The 15,473-nt window shown below is 52.3% G+C and overlaps 5 protein-coding genes across 5 annotated transcripts; 3 read left to right on the top strand and 2 right to left on the bottom strand.

The window, feature by feature from the left end:
• Positions 1 to 2: 2 nt before the first annotated feature.
• On the bottom strand, positions 3 to 3,063 carry PENARI_c012G07377 (glucan endo-1,3-beta-D-glucosidase; the record flags this gene model as incomplete). The annotated part of the gene is made up of 7 exons (XM_022632962.1): positions 3 to 22; positions 86 to 345; positions 426 to 487; positions 553 to 2,277; positions 2,334 to 2,482; positions 2,538 to 2,805; positions 2,863 to 3,063. 7 exons carry the CDS (start codon positions 3,061 to 3,063, stop codon positions 3 to 5), a joined length of 2,685 nt encoding a protein of 894 aa, XP_022487230.1.
• Positions 3,064 to 4,095: 1,032 nt separating this feature from the next.
• Positions 4,096 to 7,005, bottom strand: PENARI_c012G01781 (UTP14 family protein; the record flags this gene model as incomplete). Its single annotated transcript, XM_022632820.1, has 2 exons — positions 4,096 to 4,278; positions 4,333 to 7,005. The coding sequence occupies 2 exons, from the start codon at positions 7,003 to 7,005 to the stop codon at positions 4,096 to 4,098; spliced, it is 2,856 nt and encodes a 951-aa protein (XP_022487331.1).
• A 221-nt stretch (positions 7,006 to 7,226) lies between these two features.
• On the top strand, positions 7,227 to 7,728 carry PENARI_c012G06533 (mitochondrial 54S ribosomal protein mL41; the record flags this gene model as incomplete). The annotated part of the gene is made up of 2 exons (XM_022632941.1): positions 7,227 to 7,445; positions 7,501 to 7,728. 2 exons carry the CDS (start codon positions 7,227 to 7,229, stop codon positions 7,726 to 7,728), a joined length of 447 nt encoding a protein of 148 aa, XP_022487179.1.
• A 579-nt stretch (positions 7,729 to 8,307) lies between these two features.
• PENARI_c012G00953 (HECT-type E3 ubiquitin-protein ligase) lies at positions 8,308 to 12,118 on the top strand (the record flags this gene model as incomplete). The annotated part of the gene is made up of 3 exons (XM_022632796.1): positions 8,308 to 10,331; positions 10,391 to 11,387; positions 11,447 to 12,118. The coding sequence occupies 3 exons, from the start codon at positions 8,308 to 8,310 to the stop codon at positions 12,116 to 12,118; spliced, it is 3,693 nt and encodes a 1,230-aa protein (XP_022487221.1).
• Positions 12,119 to 13,067: 949 nt separating this feature from the next.
• Positions 13,068 to 15,348, top strand: pab1 (polyadenylate-binding protein; the record flags this gene model as incomplete). The annotated part of the gene is made up of 2 exons (XM_022633065.1): positions 13,068 to 15,136; positions 15,195 to 15,348. 2 exons carry the CDS (start codon positions 13,068 to 13,070, stop codon positions 15,346 to 15,348), a joined length of 2,223 nt encoding a protein of 740 aa, XP_022487266.1.
• Positions 15,349 to 15,473: the final 125 nt, after the last annotated feature.

Here is a 15,473-nt window from a genome sequence, read left to right as displayed (position 1 = left end):
GTTCAAGGCGCGCCACCAAGACCTAAGCAAATGTCAGCATTTTGCAAAATATTCCCATCAAAACAAGGAAAAAACGATGACTTACCAGCAGCGAAAGCCAGGTACCAAGTACGCGTCGCACCACCATCAATCCAGCTATAGTCAAAGTTCGGCTGGGTAAAGAATTCCCAGGCGGCTTTGGGATCAATGAGGGCTAGGTTGGCGTATAGCACGCCCTTCCATCCACCCTCGACCTTGTCGGCAGGTGTGGAGGCATTGGCTGAGAACATGGCGTTCCATTCTTGACGGACGAACTCCTTGCGGCGGGTGAAGGGGGTGTGAGGCATCAATGGGAGCATGTGGATACTATATGATTTTGATTTTGGTTAGTGCGTGACAGGGGTGAGAAGGGCAGAGGGAAGGGAGGTTGGTTGGGATAGACACACCCTTGGACGTATTCCAGGTTTGCACCGAAGTAGGTTGTGTGATCGACCTTGTTCTCGAATAGCTAGATGGGGAGTTAGTCTGACTCGTAACAGACATGGGTGATCGTTGACTATGAATGATACTCACAATCCCAGTAACCTTGTTCTTAACGAAGTTCGCCGGCTGGTTAACATTATCATCTTCCATGAGGAAATAGTCGTGAAGCGAGCGACTCAAAATGCCCAGCATCATGTTACCACGCGCTTCCATGCTTGCATCGCCGGTGGTCTGTCCCCACATCTTGATAGCATACGCGAACATGGTATCCTCCGACGTGGATTCCTGATCCTTTCCATCGTAAGACTCGAACAGACCCTTCGCCCACGAGTGACCATTGTACCAATCAAATGAGCGCGAGAAGGGGAAGAGAGGGTCGTTGTCGACGGAGTTACCCGCATCACGGACGAGCATGTTAACCCACTCCTTATTCTTTGCTAGCCAGCTGGGGTCAAGAGCACCAATGATGGCTGCTGCTTGGATGAAGTAGCCATAGTGGAAGTGGTGGTCGTTGTACGCTGTATTTCCGAAATCTTGGTTCAGGTCACCATCGTAGCCGGCTGTTGAGACGACTCCCTTCCAGACGGTGTCGTATGCTAGTGGGTATTGTTGCTTGTTGTCCACGAAGCGGGCGAAGGATTTCTTTACTTCTTGGAAGGCGTCCGCGGCGAGGTCGACGTTGTTGCCTAGCTGGTTGACGGTGTAGACCAGAGTTGCGAACTTGCTCAGGGCCTTGCCACTGTAGTACATGCTGTTGAGGTCAGTTTGATCGGAGATGTTCTGCTTTAGTTCTTGGGGAGCGGCCTTGAGAATGGCGTGCTGGGCGGTGGTTGAGAGGTCGTGTACACTGCCGTGGGTGGTTGTCCAAGGGGCGAAGCCCATGTCGACAGGGAGGTTCTGCTCCGTCATGGTCCATCTTTCTCCAATGACAGCGGTGGTATTGCCCTTTGTTGTGCTGCGGAGGTGGATATTGGTGATACGGCCCTTAGTGGCGTTGTCGAAGGAGTGGACGTGATGAGGCAGAGCGAACATGAGCAAGGGAGTTCCGTTAACCTGCTTTCCGGCCTTTGCCCAGGAGAGGCTGTAGCTGCCCTCATTACCACTGACAGAGCCGGAGATCTCTCCGGAAACAGCGTACACACCAGCCGAGTTATCGTAGAACTTCTCGCCAGACGTACCAGCCGGGTTCTTGGCAAGCTGGACGGTACCGGAGAACCCGTGGGAACCACGGAGGCTGGACTTCGAGACCAGTTTGAACTTCGGGTCTTTACCGTCGGTGGGCGTGGCATACATGAGCCATGTAGTGTCATCTTCGAGATCAACCTTGTACTTGAAGATACCGAGTCGTGGCGAACCAGCGCTAACAACCTTTCTGAAAAAGACACCACTCTCAATAAGAGGCTGCAAGTCATTGTAGATAGCAGTGGTGTAACCCATGCCTTGCACAATGGGGAAAGTAATCTGCTGAGCTGAGCCTCCAGACCGCTTCAGGACAGCATGGGCAGAGAAAGCCTTGGGATCTTCAATGTCCATGACACTGGACTCGTCGAGCTCAGTTGCTGAGAGAATCAGGTGTTGAAGTCCAACTGGGTTGATATAATATGACACTGGCTCTCCGGGAATCTTATCATTCTTGGGGCCGTAGGCAAGCATGTGAGGCTGGACATGGGAAATGCCCATACCCCAGCTCTTAAGTGAACCACCGCCCTTGGACCATGCCAGAGAGTAGGGTTGCGTGAAGGAAGCATTGGTCTGAGTACCCAGGAAAAGCCCAGCGTAGAACTTGTTGGTCTCAATTGGACCGGTGGTGTTGGCCTATGCATGAAATTAGTATTCAATTCATATGATGATCGAAATTGGAGCCAGCTTACATGCTTGTTCTGCACGGGGTGGTCATGCCTCGACTTGATATTAGCAGGAACAGCCCCAGTCGCAATAGGCCCAAAGATGTCCTGACCGTTCATGGTCTTAGGTTGATCTGCTTGACCTGGGGGAGGAGAAGAGACCGTGGGAACAGATACTGTGAAAATTAGTATGCCGCATAAAAGAACCCACGCTTTTTCATTCGCACATACCTGCTATCGAAGTCGCAGCTTGTTCGGCTTTTGGTAATTCTCTAGTAGTTCCGATAGTTGGAACAGGCAGCGCCGTAGCTTGCGACTGCTGCTGCGAAGCTGTCGTTGGGACAGGAGCAGGTTCCGCTGCAACTGTTGGTGCCGAAGCAGTAGCGGGTTCTGGCACACCTAGCAGGTCGTTCAACCCGTGAACAAACCTTTCGAGTTGAAACTGCGGGAATGGAGGCTGCGGTGGACGGCCGTCAAACTCCAAAGCCACGCGATATTCCTGATTTAAAGGTCAACATCACGCCGTATCAACCCAATGCATGTCTACAAAACGTACAGGGTGAGATTCCGGAATAAATAGTCTATCCTCCTCGTTCGTAGGCGGATATTGGGTTCTATAAGCCGTCTCAGGCTCTGTGGCAGTCCCCTGCAGTATACCTTCCACTGCAGTTCCCACACGCGGCAGACAATTGACTGATTCCGCGGCTAGAAGCCAAGTTAGCAAGGCTGTCGCCTTCCATTTGGAGGTCGGGTCCATGATGCAAATAGTTCGTATACAAATAAAAGAATGAAAGAGATCGAATTTGTATATAGAGAGTCTTTGCTATTCCTCAATTCATTCCAACTGGATATGAATCACTAGAAGAGGGCGACTTCTAGGGCATGTAAAGAGCGACGAAGGACTGACAAAAGGCAAAGTTGCAGGGCGAGGGCAGTAGACTTACAAGTATGTATGGATTCCAGGAGATGGCACTAATTCCTCGGAGCTCAGCTCTCGTCCAAATTGGGAAAAGACACGGGCTGATTTGTTTTGAATGGCAGAAAGAATCCGCAGCTGTCGATCATCATGCGAGTTAGCAGTGTGAACTCCTCGATACAGTGGGAAGAATGGCCCTGGGCTTTGGGCAGCGTGTGCTCAGCAATGTAGGGCGTCACGGCAAAACATGCGGGTATCGACGTGAAACCCACCAACGGGAATGCGGCGTAAACACGGCTACCGTAGACTTACATTGAAGATGAAATAGATATAGTAAGTTAGATGTTAATTGAGTTGGTTGATATTGCAGGTGAAGACGTTTAAGTCCAGGCAACATTTTGCCAAGGGATCACCCGTGTGGAGTAGAAAAGTAGTAAACACACAACATCCATCCACGTTGAATACTTACACGGTCAATATCCTTTAGTTTAACGTTTAAACCACTTTAATCACGAGATTATGGTTCTTATAGACAGTACCACACATCTTTGCCTTTCATCGCGCATGCCCTGATCAGCAGGCTGTTCACCCAGCACCGGCACCAACATTCCAATCTATAAATAATTACAATTCTGCAGCGTGATGACATTGATCCCATGTGGAAAGGCTGGGCAATTGTAAAGTGACGCCGTCGCATGCTCGCAGTAGAAACCAAGTGATACGTTACTCAAATACGAACTACGGCCGTGACAAGGTGAACAATGTAGATGCTTTTTGACGAAACTTCTGTAACACGTCGTGGTAATGGGTCGTGCCAGTTCATGGCACTGGATATACAACTGAACACACATTCCAAACCCCAGGTATATACATTTAGAGCATGGGCTTCTGCATAGGCTTGATAATGCCCTGCTTGATCATGACACGAGGTTTGGTACCACTCTGGAAAGTCTCCTTGGTAGACCACTCAGGGCCCAGAGGCATGCGCAGAGACCGTTCGTACTGTTGCTTGGTCTCGAACTCATGTGGCAACTGGCTTGCCATGTATTTTACGTTCTATAACAAAGTTAGCTGACAGTCACTACTGATGGAATAAAAAGATTGTCTTACCTTCTTGACACGCTTCTGGTTGATGATCACCCGATCAAGCTTGGCGTCCTTGCGCTGCTGGGGGTTCACACCCTCCACAGTAGTCAGATCACGCTTCTGTCTCTTCTGTTGTTTCTTACTGACACCGTCACCGGCCCAGCTACCCCAGCCTGCGAGCGTGTTGTCTACTACCTTGTCGCCTTCGTCTTCGATGGTGTCCATCTTATCTTGTTCGAAATCTTGGACGACTTCATCGCCGGCGAAGGCTCGCTTTACAAGATCATGGTTCTTGAGTAGGACGGGCACGCTCTCCTCATCATCGCTGTCGTTCTCGGCATGAAGTTGCTTTGCGGCAGCTGTTTTGGTGTTCTGCTGCTTCTTGTTCTGCTGCTTTGCTGGGGCAGCTTGAGGAGCAACATCAAGCGAGATATCGATAGTCTCTTGGGCATCTGGGCCAGTCCGACGACGGTTGGTCCGCTCAGTCTGAACCAGCCAAGGATTCTCCTCTTCAGCAGGGGTCTCCTTCTCCTGATGGGAAGAGTTGCGTGAAGGTTGTGAAACATTCTTGTTGGATGTCGATTTCTGCTTCGCAGGAGCGTCGACAACAATGTTAACATCATCATCTGATCCCGCTCTCGCCGCCTGTGCGTCTTCATCATCGGAGTCAAGGGATTCTTCAAACTCGTTCTTGAGCAATGGCTTGCGAGGCTTCTGCTCAGGCTTCGTCGACTTGCCGAACTTTCGTCGACCGACCTCCGAATCCGCCTCAGACTCGGACTCCTCTCCATGAAGCTCACGCTGGAGTTTGCGGATCTCCGCATCGTTTTGCTCCTTGCGGGCGGCGTCGGCTTTTTGCATGAATTTCATAGCAAAGAGATCAGCATGAGGTCCCTTCGGGACGTCCTCATCGACATCATCACCATTGAGGGCCTTGAGCTTCTTCTGGATCTTCTGTCTTTCCACATCAGAAGCATCCTCAGCCCAAGGGTCGTCTTCTTCTGATTCGGAGCTCGATTCCAAGTAGTCGTCTTCCCCAGTAGAGACACGCTTGCCTTCGATTCTCTTCCGCAACTCCTCCTCTCTTTGGGCTAAATCGGCCGCGCTGTTGCGTGCCTCCTCATCCCACGCGGTACGACCGCTCTGCTTCAGACCCTTGGACCATTTGCTTTCACGGTGCTTGGAGCCCATGCGAGCTTCGGCTCTCATGCGCTCACTCTTCTCCTGGTCCATCTCATCTGGATCCACGCCTGCTTCCAGCAGTGCCTGGCGCTCTTGCTGCTCCTGCTTCTCGCGCTCCTTGCGGTGAACACGGCGGTAAGACTTGCTCTTGATCTTCTTGATGCGCTTAGAACGCACTTCCTCTCGGAAGAGTAGGTCACGTCGCTTGCGGAGCTCAGTGCGTCGAGCTTGGATCTCCTCGATTGGAATGTTGCGAGCCTGCAGTTCTTCGAAACTCTGGATCTGGTCCTCGGCCGACTTGCCATCGGCCTCAGCCAGTCCACTTTCCACAAGAATGTTCTGGATAGCACTTTCCAAGTCATTTTGCGGCTTGGCAACATCCATCTTGTGATTTTGCTCAGCTTCGGGATCAGGCAGAGGGAACGACAGGTGCTCGGCCCTGCGATTGGCTTTGACAGTTTCGAGCCATCGGTTAAGAGTTTCCTTGCTCTTTTCGTAGGCCGCAGCACGGTCAAGACGATCCTGCTGGCGCTTGGCCAGAGGAGCGTCTAGCTTGCCCGGAATCCCAGTCTTGGACGTCTGAGGGGCAGAGTCAATATGCTTGAGTGAGTTTTTGAGGCGAGAATCCGTAATGGAAGGGAGTAGATCGGCGACGGTCAATTTGTTGGAGGATGTCAGGCCGTATTCCGAAGGCTTGCCTTGCTCTTGTGACTTCTGGGTACGTCTCGTAGGCTTTCCAGTCTCCAGAGCCTGGACAAAGTCTTGTAGTTTTGATAGACCGTGCTTGTCTGCACCATCGTCCGAGACAGAAAGGCCGTCGTCGCTCTCCTCGCTTTCACTGTCCCCCTCTGATCCCGAATCCTCATCACTGTCGTCCCTGGCAGCCCGCTTGGCCTTTTTTGATGCTTCCTTGGCGTCCTCCTCTTCGGCAGCAGTGTTCATATCCCAAGCAGTCGCGAGGTCAACAGCAGCCTCTCCCAGGTCATCGTCCTCATCTTCGTCATAGTCACCTTCAGATTCCTCCTCGGACTCATCGATATCTTCGTCCAAGTTGATCTCACTTGGCTTTTTCGCCTTGGGTTCCGCTTTCTTTGGCTTGGACTTGGACTTGGATGCGCGGAAAGTGAAGCCCTCAAATCGCTCTTCATCACTCTCGCCCAGAGCTTCGTCACTGTCCAGTTCACTGTCGTCGTCACTGTTCACTTGTCCGAGTGTCCATTCGTGTCCTTCACTATCGCTGCCGCCGTCGAGGCTTCCGGTGTCTTCGGTTCTGCGGCGCTTGTGATGCTGGGCCTCTTCATCTTCGTCGTCATCGCCCTCCTGATTGTTTCGCTTGCGGTTGAAGGAACCGTCATCGTAGGCTCCTAGTCGACTGCGTCGAACACCTAACTTGGTCGGGATTTGTTTCTCTGCAATAGACAGCGCATTGAGGGCCCGGCCGTTCTTCCGTTTCTGCGCTGGCTTTTGAGCCGAGCGGTCTTTGGGACCACGCAGCTGAGTTTGGCTGCGAGGCATGGCGAAATTAAAAGTAGAGTAGAATAGAAGCCTCAGATTAGTACCGGTCAAAGTACTGAATCATCCGACGGCTGCTTTCAAGAGGGGTGTAGATTCGTTGAACTTTTTTTCCTGGCAGAAAAAAGTTCTCGGCGCGGAGATTAGCGCGACCCGATCATTCGCCGACTTTTGTCTCCCGCAACACTTCCACTCAATCAACTGCCCACCTTCGAACCGGCATCATGTTTAAGCCTACGGAGCCAATGCTCATGCGCTTGCGCTTGACCACCAAGCAGGTCAATGGCGGATATTACAAGGGAAACCGGACCGGCTCCATGGGTGTCTTCGACAAGAAGGGCCAGTACAGATCCCAGGTGGAAAAGCATCGCAATTATATCCCTGCAGCCAAGCTTGAATTGCCTGGACTGCCTGAGGGTTCGAGCACCAAAGAACCATTCCTGGTTAGTGATTAATGCTATTCCGCATGCCTTCGGAGCCCTGCTAACATGGCTGAAGCTCACTCCCTTCGTCACAAAACACATGCGACCGACGCCTTCAAATTACGTGCAAGACCTTGAAAGAAATGGCAAGACAGTCACCGTGATCCGAGGATTTGAGGGCGCCGATTATCTGAACATGTGGGCCGACACCCGCGAGGCCTACTTCGAAAAATTCCCATTCCCGAAGAAGTCGAAGAAGTCCGAGAAGTCGAAGAAGTCGACAGAGGGAACCTTTGATCAATGATAGCCCTCTCGTGGGTCTGTGAGCCCCAGCTGAATGTTAGTATACTTCCAATCCAGCACATAAGAGTGCCTACTAACATTTGTGTCCGGCTCAGCATACCATCCGCAATCATCTACCTGCGCAGCATCAAATGCTCACCTTGGGCCTTTCCCCGCTAGCCGATTGAATATATATCCCATGTATTATAGTCTTTACAACATCATTTGGAATTGGACGGTGCGCTCCTTTTTTAGAGGCATCGGTGGCCATGCTCGGTCATCCGCATAACTCCGGGCCGTGGAGTCTGGTTTTGAAAGAAGATTCTATGTTATAGCACTGTTGTTCCATAGTAGCCAGTGGTACTGCATTATCTATACCTATAAGCCCTGGAATAGCCACAATGACTGTGAAGAGCGTGGAAATAAGGCCCATGTCCGAACATAAGCGCGGCACAGGCGTGGCACGTGCATATAAGGAACGATAAGCCTCCATATCGGCGTATGTCATAGTTCTTCATCTTTTCAACCCCGTGATGCGGGCTGCTTCGTTTGCACCTAAAGCGAGTCTTCCTTTTCACCCCAGAGCAGCTCCAGCTGCATCATGTTCCAATCATTCACAGGCAGCTCTCGTCGCCCGCGACAGGTGAACCTCAGCGGCCGTGCCACTAATCCCTTTGCTGCATTCCCCGGAAACTCCCCTACTCGATCTACCCCTCATGCCGCAAACCCCGAGACCGCAGTCGCAATTGCCCAGCGCGAACGGCTCCTAAGGCAGCAGGAGAGAGACCGACAGACGGCGTCTCGCGTCATCCAGCGAGTCTGGCGGGGCCACCGGAGCAGAACAGCAACATACAAGGAGTGGAGGTCAGAATGGGACACATTTGAATGGGAGAGGGCCAAGCATGCTTTGAGTTTAACCGAGGGCAACGATAGGGCTCCAACGACAGATGTTGAGCGTCTGCAGTGTCTTTTGCGTTGTTCTCCACCACCATACGCCAATGCAGAGCAATGTCTGAATCAACTCAGGCTGTTCGTTCAGTTTGTGGGGTCGCCGAGGGACTTAGAAGACATCCTACGTCTGCTGTACTTCTGCAGGGTCTTTGAGAAGACCTTCCACACCCTGCCTACGATCGCCACGGAAGGTGAATGGACCGAGCTCTTGAAACGGCTGGCAATCGCTGTTCTGTATTCCCTCGGCTCGGCAACGAATACTTCAACTCATGGAGAAGCGGTGTTACCTCTCCTCCGGACGGTGATTTTCTTGGTAGACTTGATACCGAAGAAGATGGCAATGATTGCCAACACCTACTACCATGCCATGGCACACTTGACAAGGAACCTTGTCTCTCTGAGTGATAATCTGGCACCAGAACATGTTGTGAATGCTGCTATTGCCCTTTTACGGCCAATCACATCGGAAACGATGGCAGCTTATGAAGCCTTTGCCATTTCATATCTGAGCGTCCCGGACTTAGCGGCCTATCTTGGCGGACTGGATGGATTGGCCCACCAGATCAACTACAAAGTACTGGCTTCGGCGGTTGGGTCATGCATGCACCCAGCGAAGGCAAGTTCTTATGCCCTTCAGGACGTCACGGCTCGAAGTTGGCTGCTTGCATACCTGATCTACTTTCATCGATACGCCCTTGGTGGTCAGGCTAACATTGGAGCCCCTGATCTTGGTTTCTTGACTGTAGTATCTGAGTTGCTGAACTCAACAGCTGCTTATCTCACACGGTGCTTGGAGACAGAAGAATCCAACGAAACCGACTCATCCAACGGTCCTTCTTTGCACCCATTCGTCAAGGACCAAGTCACCAGCCTTGTCAATCAAAGTAGCATCACCGGATTGCTTTCACGGATCAGACCGTCCCACCTGACCCAAACAGATATCTCCAACAGCGAATCTGGCTCGTCAAAAGAAGCCAAGATTCTTGCCACATATGCCTTGAACTTGTTGAGGGTATTCCCTCGACGAGGAGATGATATCCGAATGTGGTTGTATCTGGGTTCGGCTCCTTCAGGCGATCAGGTGTCCGGCCAACCAAGCACGAAGATCCCAGCGATCAAGTACTTCTGGCAGGCATCTAGATCCAGTCGGGTTTTTGATATCATTACAAACGAACCGACCAAAGTTCTTTCGCTATTAGAACTCCCGCAACCGGGTTCACGCATCGAAATCCCACAAGAGGATCGTGACCAGGAGTGGACAATCATTCTCCTTTTCTTTGAGCTCTACACATTCCTTTTGAAAGTTATGGACGACGAAGAATTCTTCTCGAGCGCATCCCCGTTCACAGCCTCCTCTAATACCAAGTCCTCGTGGACGAAGGAAAGCGCCCTGCCCCTCGAAGATGTCAAAGCGATGACCGTCTTCCTCAAAAACCTCGCCTTCACCCTTTATTGGAACTTTGCCGCCTTGAGCGACAAAGTGCCTGTTCCGACGTCCACCGGTGACCTTAAAAGCTATTTTAACACCGCGAGTCAAGTTCCCGAGCAAATGGAGCGGTTCAATGAAATCCAAGCCAAAGAACAACTCAATGATCTCCCAGGCGTCACAGGTATTCCCCTGGACTATTTCAAAGGGCTAGTCACAGGATTGCTCAGAATGCTACATGAGCGAGAGTAAGCTAGAAATGCGCCGTGCGGCCCGGTACCTTTACTAACCACCAACGACTCTTTAGCTCACGGAGAAAGTTCCTTCCTAAAGACCATTGGCTTATGACCGACCGATTTGACATGGAAGGGTTTATTCCAGCCGTCGTGGGAGAGGAAGAGAAACGCCACCAATTCCAGGATGACGAAGACGATGAGCCCGATCTTCTAGACGACGATACCGTGGAGCCTTTGGGCATTGCCGGTTCTAACCACGCCGTACGAACAATCCGCATCGAAAACCTACGACGTCGTCAACGGCAGGCCGCTCGTGGAAAGGCCCTTGCTGCTATCGCGCCTAGGCTAGAGATTCTCCGGAACATGCCCTTCTTCATCCCGTTCGCTACCAGGGTGCAAATTTTCCGCCAATTCATCCTCAGAGATCAACAGCGCCGCCGAAATGGATTTGTTGATCCTGAGACTTGGCGTCTCTCTGTAGCCCAACAATCCATGATGAACAGTCAGTTCAATGCCCCAGATGTGCTGGCCCGGCATCACGCCGACATCAGACGTGAGAGTGTGTTTGAAGATGCGTTCTCCCAGTTTTACGGGCTAGGTGATGGTCTCAAAGAGCCCATTCAAATCAGTTTCATTGACCAATTTGGATCAATGGAAGCCGGTATTGATGGGGGTGGTGTGACAAAGGAGTTCCTGACTAGTGTCACAACCGAGGCTTTCAAGACTGACGATGACGGGAGCATGTTTGCAGAAAATGACCAGCACCTGCTGTACCCAAACCCAGCAGCGGTCGACCAACTCAAAGAACTCCTCAGTGATGCTGGACTTGCAAAGACGAGTGCCGAGTGGCAGGACAATGTGCGTGGTCTTCTTCGACGCTATGAGTTCCTCGGACGTGTCATCGGAAAATGTCTCTACGAAGGGATTTTGGTGGATGTCAATTTCGCGCCCTTTTTCCTGTTGAAGTGGGCACTCACAGGTGGTACTGGGTCTGCAGTGAAGGAATCTTCCTACCGTGCCAATTTGAATGATTTGAAGGACCTTGACGAGGGACTCTACCAGGGTCTGGTGAGTGTCACTGCGTATTGATGTTGATGTTTTTTTTCTTACTGACCATACCATTATAGTTGCAACTGAAGAATTACCCCGGCGATGTAGAAGACTTTGCTCTCGACTTCACAGTCAACAACACAATTCCGATGCCCGGCGGCACAAATCGAACTACCACAGCCGAATTGAAGCCACAGGGTTCACAAATTGCCGTGACAAACAAGAACAGACTGGTCTACATTTCCTACATGGCTCGTTATCGCTTGCAGGTGCAACCTGCGATGCAGACCAATGCTTTCTTGCAAGGTCTCGGCCAAATGATCCAACCGGCCTGGTTGTCCATGTTCAACCAGTCCGAGTTGCAAACGTTAGTGAGTGGAGAGAACGCCGATATCGACGTGGAGGATCTCCGCCGAAACACCATGTACGGCGGCGTTTATGTGATCGGCGATGATAACCTAGAGCATCCGACCATCCAACTGTTCTGGCAGGTTCTGCACGAGATGACCAACGCCGAGCGACAGAAAGTCATCCGGTTTGTCACGTCTACCCCTCGAGCACCACTGCTGGGATTCAGTCACCTCAATCCCCATTTCTGTATTCGAGACTCGAGTGAAGATGAAGAGCGACTACCGAGTACCAGTACTTGCGTCAATCTTCTCAAGTTGCCGCGGTACTCGGATGCTCGCACCTTGAAGACTAAGCTGCTGTACGCAGTCAATTCGGGAGCTGGATTTGACTTGAGTTGATACAATTATTATTCTGTCATATTGTTGAGAGTTCGTTGTTTTGTGTATATCGCCTAGACAGGTTGTTTGTAGTTTTGCATGCATAGCATGGGCGTCGAGGAATGAAGAGATTCTTATTGGTTGTTTGAGCATTCCATTGTTCGAAACTTCCCCGACTTGCCAGGTAGGCCAAGGCTACTCTTTGTATGTTTGAATGTAAATAGTAGTAAAATAGCAATACCATAGACAATATCAATCAAGTACAGCTGCACTGTATACTCCTATCGGGTAAGCCCTTAAAGCGGCAACCACCATTCCCAAACAGGCTAGCGCCCCCATCTCGTGCTCCTCTGAGTTTTCCAGAACGCCTCGTCTTTCACGGTTCATCTTTTTTTCCCTTTCACCAACCTTCTCCAATCTCTCTTCTTTAGGGAAACCCTTTTCTTTTCGAATCTTTATCGAAAGGCAAAAAATCTAAAAAAACACGAAAAACCCCCAGAAAATTTTTCCAGTTATCTTATCTCATCCCTCCCGATTGTGCGGTGTGTTGTGTGGAAGATTTTCTTTCAACGACCGCCTCCATCGTCCTTTTTTTCACCTGGTTAGTCACGTCGTCTTTGCCTCGACTTTACTCGATTTCTTTTCAGAGTCGTGTCATTTCAGTATTCGCATCTATTTTTGATGCGACACTCTTGAGTTACATCCCGCTAATACCTCGCAGTGTGTTCTGCTCAGTGAAATTTCTCCAACCTCTTTGTTTCGTGGATACCTTGCTGTATGGCTTCCCCCCCCCCTTTGAATTCCCCTCGCCTTTCTCGTTCTCGTCCTCTCCATGGTGGCTTGTCAAAGAGCCCGCATGGACTGTCGTGTAACCTCAGTTCATCTGCCTCATATCTTCCCCTCCCCCTCTCTGCGATAGGCTCGGCATGCACATGCTAAAACGTTTCTTTTTCCAGTAACAACAGTCAAAATGTCTGCTGAAGCTCCCACCACCGCCCCCGCCACTGACAACGTTGTCAACGGCACCCCCGAGGCCAACGGCTCCCCTGCCGCTGCCGCCGCTGCTCCCGAGCCCGCCGGCGAGGGCGCCAATGCTCAGCCCCACTCGGCTTCGCTCTACGTTGGCGAGCTCGACCCCTCCGTGACCGAGGCCATGCTCTACGAGCTCTTCTCCTCCATCGGTCAGGTCGCCTCCATCCGTGTCTGCCGTGACGCTGTCACCCGTCGCTCCCTCGGCTACGCCTACGTCAACTACAACAACACCCCCGATGGCGAGCGTGCCCTCGAGGACCTGAACTACACTTTGATCAAGGGCAAGCCCTGCCGTATCATGTGGTCTCAGCGTGACCCCGCCCTCCGTAAGACCGGCCAGGGCAACGTCTTCATCAAGAACCTTGACAACGCCATTGACAACAAGGCTCTTCACGACACCTTTGCTGCCTTCGGTAACATTCTGTCCTGCAAGGTCGCTCAGGATGAGTTCGCCAACTCCAAGGGCTACGGTTTCGTCCACTACGAGACCGCCGAGGCCGCCAACAACGCTATCAAGCACGTCAACGGTATGCTGCTGAACGACAAGAAGGTGTTCGTCGGCCACCACATCTCCAAGAAGGACCGCCAGAGCAAGTTCGAGGAGATGAAGGCCAACTTCACCAACATCTACATCAAGAACATTGACCTCGAGATCACCGATGATGAGTTCCGCACCATGTTCGAGAAGTTCGGAGAGATCACCTCCGCCACCCTCAGCCATGACAACGAGGGCAAGAGCCGTGGTTTCGGTTTCGTTAACTACGCCAACCACGAGAGCGCCGCTGCCGCCGTTGAGTCCATGAACGAGAAGGACGTCAAGTCCCAGAAGCTCTACGTTGGCCGTGCCCAGAAGAAGCACGAGCGTGAGGAGGAGCTCCGCAAGCAGTACGAGGCTGCCCGCATGGAGAAGGCCTCCAAGTACCAGGGTGTCAACCTCTACGTCAAGAACCTGACTGATGACATTGACGATGAGAAGCTCCGTGACCTCTTCGCTCCTTACGGTACCATCACCTCCGCCAAGGTTATGCGCGACTCCGCTGAGCGCTCTCCCTCTCCCGAGGGTGAGGAGAAGGAGGCCGACAAGGAGAACAAGGAGGAGAAGACCGAGGAGAAGGCCGAGGAGAAGACCGAAGAGACCTCCGAGGAGAAGACTGAGGAGGGTGAGGACGCCGATAAGAAGTCCGAGAAGAAGGCCTTCGGCAAGTCCAAGGGCTTTGGTTTCGTTTGCTTCAGCAGCCCCGATGAAGCTTCCAAGGCCGTCACTGAGATGAACCAGCGCATGGTCAACGCCAAGCCCCTCTACGTTGCTCTCGCTCAGCGCAAGGATGTCCGCCGCAGCCAGCTTGAGGCTAGCATCCAGGCCCGCAACACCATCCGCCAGCAGCAGGCCGCCGCCGCCGCTGGTATGCCCCAGCCTTACATGCAGCCCGCCGTCTTCTACGGCCCCGGCCAGCAGGGTTACATGCCCCAGCCCGGCCAGCGTGGCGGTATGCCCTTCGCTCCCCAGCCTGGTATGGTCATGGCTGGTATTCCTGGTGGACGCCCCGGCCAGTTCCCCGGTCCCTTCCCCCAGCAGGGTGGTCGCGGCATGGCCCCCAACCAGCAGATTCCCCCCAACTTCCAGGGTATGCCCATGGGCATGCAGGGCCCTGGTGGCATTCCTAACGGCATGGGTTACCCCATGGGTGGTCCTCAGTTCGGCCGTGGCGCCGGTGGCCGTGGTCAGGTTCCCGGTATGCCCATGAACATGCGCGGTGGCCCCGGTTTCGGCCGTGGTGGTCCCCAGATGGGTCGTGGTCAGGGCCGTGGTCAGCCCGCCCCCGGTGGTGCTCCCGCTGGTGCCGAGACCGGCTCCGCTAGCCAGGCTCTCCTGTCCGCTCCCCCCGCTCAGCAGAAGCAGATGCTCGGCGAGGCTCTCTACCCCAAGATCCAGGCTCAGCAGCCCGAGCTCGCTGGCAAGATCACTGGTATGCTTCTTGAGATGGACAACTCTGAGCTTCTTGGCCTGTAAGCTATACTTTCCCCTACTTTCTTGTGAGATCATTTACTAACAACCTTTCTATAGGCTTGATGATGAGGAGGCTCTCCGCGGCAAGGTCGACGAGGCTCTCAACGTTTACGACGAGTACATGAAGAACAAGGGTACCGAGGGAGAGGCTGGTGACTCCAAGCCCCAGGAGGCTGCTAAGGAGACTCCCGCCGAGGAGAACAAGTCTTAAATGATGTGTTCATCCTCTGTCTTTCGGAAATCTTTGGACGCACGTTTTTGATGACCTTTCCTTTCTCTTTTCCAACATTTGTTCCTACCTTTTTACCCTTTCCGTCCCTATCTCTCTCCCTCTGA

The sequence above is a fragment of the Penicillium arizonense genome, assembly GCF_001773325.1.
Source record: "Penicillium arizonense strain CBS 141311 chromosome Unknown PENARI_contig012, whole genome shotgun sequence".
Lineage (NCBI taxonomy): Eukaryota > Fungi > Ascomycota > Eurotiomycetes > Eurotiales > Aspergillaceae > Penicillium > Penicillium arizonense.
Note: the sequence above shows the minus strand (reverse complement) of the source record. Positions and strands in the feature narration are given on the sequence as shown.